Here is a 9,247-nt window from a genome sequence, read left to right as displayed (position 1 = left end):
TTCAACAGTCTGAAGGGACAGGAACACAGACATCCCAAAGATATCAGTCATCGGAGTAGGGCATTGTACTTCACAGAGTTAGATACAATTGAAATTGAAGTGAAATTATTTTCTCAAAACATACTAGGGGTGGGCATAGATTAATTTTTTTAATCTAGATTAATCTCACTGAAATCTTGAAATTAATCTAGATTAATCTATATTAAAATGGCTCACATGCGTGCTACCCAAGTAATGACTAAAAGTCAGTTTTTAAGATAGGGTTTCTTAATACAGAGGGTGCATTAGACCAGGGGCTCATCTCCTGTTTCCAAAATGCATCAATGACTGCTTGAGGAAGCTGTTCTACTTTGATACTTGAAGAAGAAAAACATGCTCAATAAAATGTAGGCCACTCGTGTTCAACGGTTTATTCAGTTAAACATGAATTTGTAAGCCTACATACTGTACATTAAATAACATGTTTATTCAGCTAAACATGATATTTGAAATGTAAGCCATCATTTAGTACATTTAACCTCATGGACGTAATTTTCAAAAGTCAGTTTTGGTCTTCTGTAGTTTTAACGGTTAAAAAGAAATATTTAAATAGCGACGAATCTAGCGCTAGGACCATGCAGAAAACGACCGCTCCGAGCTCCGCTCCGGTAACACTTGACGTTCCTAAAAATGAATTTTCCATGAAGCAAACCTGGCGACTTCGTGGCTGCATCCATGTAAAAACACGTACGATTTGTAATTCACAGGTTTAAAAACTTGTTCTCGCCCCTACTGTGCAATTTGGTTAGGAATACAGCCGAGCTAAACTATCAAGTTGAAAGTCATCATAGTTTGCTTACCCATTTTGACCCAGTTCCCAACCCAACTTTAAGAATAGATTAACGGCGATAATTTTTATATCGCCCGATAAGAATATCAAATTAACGACCGCCGTTAACGCCGTTAACGGCCCACCACTACAACATACATACCTGATGTTAACATCTCTTTTAAATAAATTTCCCCCTGTAAATAGATTAGGGCTGCCCACCACTCTGAGCATGTGTGATCCACAGCCCCCTAGTAATCACTTGTGTGTGTGTGTGTGTGTGTGTGTGTGTGTTTTCTAACTGCACAGATGGGTAAAAAGCGGAGGACAAATTTCAAATTTGCGGTGAAAAAAATCACAATTGACAAAATATGGCACAAATTACCTCAGTTTCTCCAGTTTACAGTTTGGATCCACTAGTATCTCAGTGAGGAGCTTCACTCCTGAGTCTCCAGGGTCGTTTCCTCTCAGATCCAGATCTGTCAGGTGTGATGAGGGGTTTGATTTGAGAGCTGAAGACAGAGCAGTATATCCTTCCTCTGTTATACTGCAGTCTGAAAGACTAAAAGAAAGAAAGTCTGTCATTCTTACATGCAACCTTTTAAATTCATTAATTATATAAACCTTTATCTGTCCTACACATAATTCTGAACATTATCAAATATTGTCATTAGATGCATGCCAACAGCATATCATGATATTCAGAAAATCTATTCTTTTTGACTAGAGTTGTACAAACTTTGGTTAAATACACAAACAATTAAGGGTAAAATTCTTGCACCAGAGACCATCATGTGTGAATTATTTTGCTTAATATTTAGTGGTGTGACCCATCTTCACTGAGGGTTCTTTTTCCATAACACAATACTACATTTTAATAATTGATCCCTGAAAATGATAAAAACCATATATATCCATATACTGTTCCTCCACATTCTACAAAACTGAAACAATAATAAAAAGTATTATTGCAAGTTTTATTTTTAAATGGCCACGTCACATCTGGCTCTGCCCCACCTGTCAGTTTTTAGCCCCTCCTCTGCATGTCAGACATGTCTTTGTTTTTGCTTTGCATGTACTTCATTGTCCGTCACGCCTTCTTGTCAATATCTCCACTCTCCTGTATCAGTTTCAGCTGTCTATATTGTTTGGTTCATTAGTTTGATATTTAGTCCATGTGTTTTCAGTCTTTCGTTGCAGGTCAATGTTCACGTAACTCATCACCAGAGCTCGTGTTTATGGTAAATATTTCTGTGTTCCTGGTTCATGCCTTAATATAAGCAGTATTAAGTATAAGTGTCACGTCATATTTGAGAGAGCTCAATTTCACTCCAGAACGCAACTAGCTGGCGAAAACATGGAGGCTTTTATCAGGCAGCTTTACGAGCTAGCAGAAAATTGTGACTTTGGAACACAAAAGAAGAGTATCTGAGACATCATCGTCATCGGAATACATGATAAAGGATTGTCTCAGAGACTTCAGATGAAAGATGACTTAACATTGCAACGTGCAGTTGAAGTGGCAAGACATTTCGAACTAATTAAAGGACAGAATCAAGAACAATCCAGCACTGTGGCTGAAGTTAAATCCTTTATATGGAAAGGAAAGAAAGAATGACGGCAATGCACTAAACACACAAACAGAAATGAGAATTTAAAAAAATGTGGAAGATGCAAAAAACAGTAATGCTACAGAATGACCAGCAAAGGAAAAAAAGTGCAATAAATGCAAGAAAATCTGACATTTTGCAGCAGCATGTTCACAAAGTGTGTGCGAGAGCCAACAGTAAAAGTACAAAAATTAAACGGGTGAAGACCTATTCTTTCTGGGCTCACTCACTGAAGAGAAGACATTAGACGAGGTCATCACAGAAGATGAGCCAACTTGGCACTTCACACTGAACATCAGAAACACCCCAGTGACATTTAAAATAGACCCAGGGGTAGATACCTCAGTGATCACAGAAGCTGCTTATGATGGCTTGAAGAACAAACCCAAACTCAAACCAGTCAAAGGGTCACAACTCGACAGCCCAGGAGGCATAGTGGCCACTAGGGGCAGTTCATGGCCAAAATCAGAGCCCAGGTGAATAACAACCAGTGTGATTGCTACTTTAGGACTGTCGCAGTAAAATCATGTGGAGATAATCTTCTTGGCAGGGCCATAGCCGCAAAGCTAGGTCTGATCAAATGTTCAACCTTAAGTGAAGTGAATGCTTTTGGTGGCGTGGGCACCCTAAAGGGAAATCCTGTGAGAATCGTGCTTAAAGAAGGAGCCAAACCTTATAGCATAGCCATCCCACGATGGGTACCTGTACCTCTATTATCTAAAGTAGAGGAAGAATTAAAACGAATGGAGTTAATGGGCATCATTGGAAAAGTCACCCAGCCAACACGATGGTGCACACCAATGGTAGTAGTTGTAAAGAAAAATGGCAAAATCTGAATTTGTGTGGACTTAAAGAAGCTAAACGAAAGCGTGGAACGAGAAAAGTTCATTTTATCTACTATCGAGTATCTTCTCCACAAGCTTGCAGGGAGGACAGTGTTATCCAGTCTGGATACTGCTAGAAGATTTTTGCAGATTCCCTTGGAGGACAGCGCCCTGCTGACGAATTTCATTACCCCACAAGGGAGGTACCGCTTTAAGAGATTGCCTTTCGGCATCACATCTGCTCCCAAAATATTTCAAAGAAAAATGTCAGAGCTTTTAGAAGGGCAACCGCGTGTAATAGGTTATATGGATGACATCCTTGTTTTCTGTTGAACGAAAGCGCAGCATGATGATAGACTCTGTCAAGTAATGGAGTCCAACAAAAAGTCCGGTCTGGTCAACAAAGAGAAGTTGACATTCTCTCAGTTAACGTTGGACTTTTTAGGCCATGTGATAAATAAAGGCGGCATTAGGCCAAATCCAGAGTCACTGCCATCAAAGAACATTGAAGAGTTGCGTGGTTTAATTGAAAAAAATTAACATTTACCGTATTTTCAATATCAAATATAAACCGGAGTTACGACCAAATTTTTTTTATTTTGCGTGGGGCGCGGAGGAGCAGTGGCAACACAGTGGAGTGTAGTAGAGTGTTGTGTACGATAAGCTGAAGCAGCACAGCCTCCACCGCAGCCCATTTCGGCAACGCGATCGCTCTTTCTCGGGTTGTACACACGAGAACATTGTTAGTTTTTTTCTATACTGTGTTTACGATCAAAACGTATCTAAATCTAGGGTCGCGCTTAACGACGAAAACTGCTTTACAACGGACTTTTCAGTCTCTAACCCCATCGTTAACCAATTGGTTAACCACACAATGCACATTTTGCACGCCCCGTGTACTTGTCTTTCACAAGCCATAGCTTGTATTTGTCCAACTGAAGCAGCCATTGTTGAATCGGCATTTACCAGCATTACGCTAATTTACATGTCATCAAAGTACAATCTACAGCTCCGCTTGGAGTGCAATGCTAACGCAGTGAACTAACGTGTGAAGTTACGTTAGCGGTCCGCACAATGAAAAAAAAATGGCTATATTATATAAATTAATTTTTTCTTCCGGTTATCAGAACATACATTTATTGTGTCAAGCAAATTTCCATGACTTTTCCAAAACATTTGAGCAATTATTTTTCCAAAACTTATCAAGGCCTGGAAATTGCTATTTTCAAATTCCATAACTTTTCCAGGTTTTTCATGACCGTTCAAACCCTGTACATCTCTCCAACCAGGTAATGAACTGCTAAAGACTGACAGTCCAACAGTTGTTAGTGCTAACGCGAGCAGCTATGGTCTTGGAGGCCTTCTAATGCAGGCGCATGATGGATTATTAAAGCCTGTAGCATTCTGTTGCATGGATTTCTTACTAAAAATTGGCGTACGTACAAATCCAGAAAATGGCGTACGCCGGAATCCACACACATTTCTTTTGTACATCCCAATCAACGTGGAATTGAGTGCACACGGTGACACGCCCCCCTATAAATATGCAAATTCATTTAAATTTGCCCTGTACCGGAGAAGTTTGCTCTCTGATCTATCACAAACCATGTCTAAACGGGGGAAAAAGAGGAACTTCACCGAATGTGAAAGTGGAGACGCTCCTGAGTGAGGTAGAGGTGCAGAAAAAATGTTTGTTTAGCACGTCTGAGTGGGACAGCGTGTGTGAAGCTTTAAATGTTGTGGGGTCAGAATAATGCACACTGGCAGAATAATATAATGCACCTTTAAAATATCAGTGATGCGCTCACTAGCATCAGCAACTCAATAAAAGAATTTATTTAAAATTTGCGCTGTGCATTAATTTGTCCTGGCTCTGGGTTCACTGGGTGCTCCACCACCTCTAACAATGGCACGGCATAACTGTGCACAACATTGTGCAGGACCCCACATGCCCTCACAATATGACACACCTTCTCTGGCCGATACACGAGCTTCCCCCGGTCCTGTCCAGCCAGCGCCACCGGCTTTTCAGCTGCCCAATCGTCCTCTCCACAACTAACCGGGTGCGAGAATGGAGAGATTGTATCTCCACTCCCGGTCAGTCTGTGGATTACAAAGGGTCATCAGCCACGTCTTGAGCACGTAGCTGCTGTTTCCTAAGTAATTGAACAATTACCCATGTTTAAAATGAATTATTCTAAGCTGGAAATGTCAAATGCTTTTTAAATGCTTATATTTTGTTGCTTACCAAGAAGCCACCCGTCACGCACTCTGCTAGCTTGTAATCTTATCCCAACCATGCAGTTTGTAAGGATGTACTAATCATTGGGTTGATCCACTACATTAGTAAGGCACATTTTTGCATCACAGATTATTTGCACGTTTATGGAATTAAAGTGCTTTCTATTCACATAAGCAAATTCCTCCTCGGATGGTGCCTTTATAGAAATGTGTGTGCAGTCGATCGCTCCGATTACATTAGGGAAACCGGCTATCGCTGCAAATTGCGCTTTAATGTTTGCCTGGTCAACCGCTTCATATGGGAACTTTATATAACTAGCTGATATTCAGATGATCCCATCCAAAACAGCTGGCATGGCCCAGCTCAGAGATGACTGGGATATCCCCGAACGGTCTGCCAGTTCTCTTTGAAACAAGCCAGTTGGCAGCAAGCCGAGCGTTGTCGCTGGCAATGCGCGACTCCTCGCGTTTCTCTCTCCAAAACTGGACCCAACTCAACACAAGAGGACAGTTCTTGAAAATCTGAAACCTCTTATAAGCCAATCATCATGGGCCAAAAAAATCATAATGGTCACGGAAAACGCGCTCTCGGCGAATTCGGCCATTAGCGATATCTTCCAGTAATGCCAACGCTGCCATCTCCCAAGAACTCCAGCACAACATTTAATGCATGTTTATATAATCTAGGCTAAGTGGAAACACATTGAATGATTATTTCAGTAAGGCAGTGAAATTGTCTGATTAATTTACTGTTTAATTTTCTGATTAATTTACTTTATTTTACCTAATAAGGGCTTACTACAATGTGTGCGTGAAGGATATCTTAATAGTTGTAATTTCAATGCATCACCTCTAAGCGTCACTAATTCACGAAAACACATTAGAAACATACGTACGCCAGAGGTGAAGGTGTCGTGGGTGTACGCACTTTCTCACGTTCAAATCACATTTCGTACATCTGACCGTTTGCGTGAAACATAGCGTACCGTTCGTACATGAGGCCCCTGGAAAAGGAGGTTAAAGCATATGTGGACGCCATAGAGGAGTATGTCGGTGTGAGAAAGAGTCCTGGAGCAAATAAAGGAACAAATGGACAGGGACAGCGAGCTACAGAGCATCTTTAATTATATAAAGGACGGCTGGCCCAATCACATTAAAAGTATAGTTTTAACAGCAAAACTGTATTTCCATGAGCGTGGTTCGCTTAGTGAATGGAATGGAATTTTGAGACGTGGAAATCAGATCATCATCCCTCGTAGCATGTGGGATAACATGATCCAAAAGATCCACTAAGGACACCAGGGACTGATAAAGTGTAGGCAACGCTACAAAAATGCTGCTTGGTGGCCGGGGATTGGCAGAAATGTACGAGAACTCACAGTCATGTCAACACTGTAATATCAACGGGCCTAGCCAGCACAAGGACCCTCTTCTCACTACACCGCTGACAGAGATACCTTGGCAGAAGATCGCAGTTGATATCTGTGAGTATAATGGGAAAAACTACCTGGTCGTAATTGACTATTTCTCAAGATGGCTGGAAGTTTTGGACCTCCCAAAGACAAAGAGAGAAACAGTGATTGCAAAACTGAAAAGCACCTTCAGCCGTTTTGGTATACCTGAAGAAATACGGACGAACAATGGACCACAGTTTTCTGCAGAACAGTTCAGATGGTTTTGAACTGAGTCCTTATTTCCTACAGTCTAATTGGATGGCTGAACGAGCTGTCAAGCTAAAGCTATTCTTAGACAGAATGATCTTCACTAGCTCTCCTGAGCTACCATTGTACTCAAACAGAGCCAACACAAGAGAGTTCTGCCAAGCTAATGATGGGGTGAAGCTTACGCACAACCCTGCCAACACTCAAAGAAAACCTGAGGCCTGCTTGGCCAGAGAGCGAGAGAAAATGGTGACGAAACACCAACGAGAGAAAACTGGCTGAGAACATACGGCATGGAGACCAAAATGATTCAGCAGTGATCCGTCACAACTCACCTGCTTAAGTAGGACTGAGGGCAGGTGTGACAGATCACTGCTGATTGCAAAGACTCCGCCTAGAACCGGCTGGCGAACTCCCCCCTGAGGCGGGAGGAGCCGCATCTGAGCCAGCCCTGACAATTTGAATACTATTAAGAATCAAAATAATATAGCCTACAAAATAATAAATTTTGTAAGAACACTATTTTGTTGTGTTTTGGGTATTTATCAGAGATTGTGTTTTGAGAAATATTGGCTACATTACCTCAGTATCTCCAGTTTACACTGTTGATTCTTCAGTCCAGCAGAGAGCTGGATCACTCCTGAATCCTTGAGGGTGTTGTTGCACATGTACAACTCTCTCAGACTGGAGAACCCTAATCCGAGGACTGATGACAGAGCTGAACAGCCTTCCTCCGTTATGCCACAATTACTTAGCCTACAAATCAAGTGTAGTGTGAGTACAAGCGACTGATCTGTCCCCTCTAACCCTCTATACTAGGACACATTGTGCAGGAGAATGGATACTTGAATGTACTTACACATTTGGAAATGACAGGGCACAGAGAGATACATAAATGTCAAATTTCTGCTAGAATCTTAATGATAACACTGTCATTTTCATCTGTAATTGCCAAAACCTGTTCTTTAATAGCAGAATAATATGAATGTGTGGCATATATCATTGAACATGTGACTGGGTCCGTCATTATTGCTTTGTGTGCTGATTAGGCCATAAACATATTCAGCATACATGTATCACATAAATCTGAATTTACACCATTGAACCTGCATCCTAAATCAACAAAACGTGCCAAATCAGAATTGTAATAATCCCATATAATGGAATCTTGCTGAAATTAGAATCAAAGAAAAATGTCTTCAGATCTTTAAGATCAACAAATAACAGAGCACCTTTCACATTACACTGAAAACGACTAAACTGAAGATAAAAAACTTACTTAATTTTCCATATTTTACAGTGCAGGTCCTCCAGTAGAACAGAGAGTTTCTTCACGCCCGAGTCTCCTGGTTTGCTGTTGCTCAGATCCAGCTCTCTCAGCAGTAAGGGGTGTGTACCTACAGTGGACCTCAGCCAATCACAAGCTTCCTCTGCAGCAGGAGTCTTCAAAAAACTACAAGGAACAAATATGGTGATATTTTTTATCCAATTGAAACTCCCAGGATAACAAAATGGTAGTGTACAGATGATGTCTGTACAGATGTACAGTATATCTTTGCAAAGTATTCTTTATTTTCATATAAAAATGTCTCTCTATATAAAAGAACTTGTATATTTAAAACAATTTAACATATTTATACATATTTTATTAAAGAACACTGATCTGCACATATTTAAATGTGGTTTGCTAACTTGCTCACCTCAGTTTCTTCAGTTTACAGTTTGGATCCTCTAGTATCTCAGTGAGTTTCTTCACTCCTGAGTCTCCAGGGTCGTTTCCTCTCAGATCCAGATCTGTCAGGTGTGATGAGGGGTTTGATTTCAGAGCTGAAGACAGAGCTTCATATCCTTCCTCCTTTATACTGCAGTCTGAAAGTCTGAAGAAAATACAAAAGCAAGCATGAGTAAAAAATATTAGTGTAATGACTATACGAGGTGGCATATCTGTCTTTGTACATGTGGGAGCTGTGTTACATTTTACATTATTATAATTATTATTAATACATTCATTGATATTTGGTTAGCTGTGGATGTTACTGTTATATATCACGGTAAAGCCCTTTACTCCTCCCTGGGGGTGTCAGTCTGTGCGTTTACATCCAT

At 40.7% G+C, this 9,247-nt stretch overlaps 1 protein-coding gene across 1 annotated transcript; it reads right to left on the bottom strand.

The window, feature by feature from the left end:
* Positions 1–1,189: 1,189 nt before the first annotated feature.
* On the bottom strand, positions 1,190–9,247 carry LOC143475435 (ribonuclease inhibitor-like). Its single transcript, XM_076973293.1, has 5 exons — positions 9,210–9,247; positions 8,845–9,021; positions 8,424–8,597; positions 7,727–7,900; positions 1,190–1,370 (listed from the first exon to the last, which is right to left on the bottom strand). Exons 1-5 carry the CDS (start codon positions 9,245–9,247, stop codon positions 1,190–1,192), a joined length of 744 nt encoding a protein of 247 aa, XP_076829408.1.

The sequence above is a fragment of the Brachyhypopomus gauderio genome, chromosome 14 (assembly GCF_052324685.1).
Source record: "Brachyhypopomus gauderio isolate BG-103 chromosome 14, BGAUD_0.2, whole genome shotgun sequence".
Lineage (NCBI taxonomy): Eukaryota > Metazoa > Chordata > Actinopteri > Gymnotiformes > Hypopomidae > Brachyhypopomus > Brachyhypopomus gauderio.
Note: the sequence above shows the minus strand (reverse complement) of the source record. Positions and strands in the feature narration are given on the sequence as shown.

What these genes read in the sequence shown, in the direction of transcription:
- LOC143475435 (XM_076973293.1), bottom strand. Translation starts at nt 9,247, where the DNA reads ATGGATGTAAACGCACAGACTGACACCCCCAGGGAGGA. An exon ending in ACTGACACCCCCAGGGAGGA is followed by an intron (nt 9,022 to 9,209) that starts GTAAAGGGCTTT and finishes TATTTTCTTCAG; the next exon opens with ACTTTCAGACTGCAGTATAA. An exon ending in TGTAAAATATGGAAAATTAA is followed by an intron (nt 7,901 to 8,423) that starts GTAAGTTTTTTA and finishes CTTGATTTGTAG; the next exon opens with GCTAAGTAATTGTGGCATAA.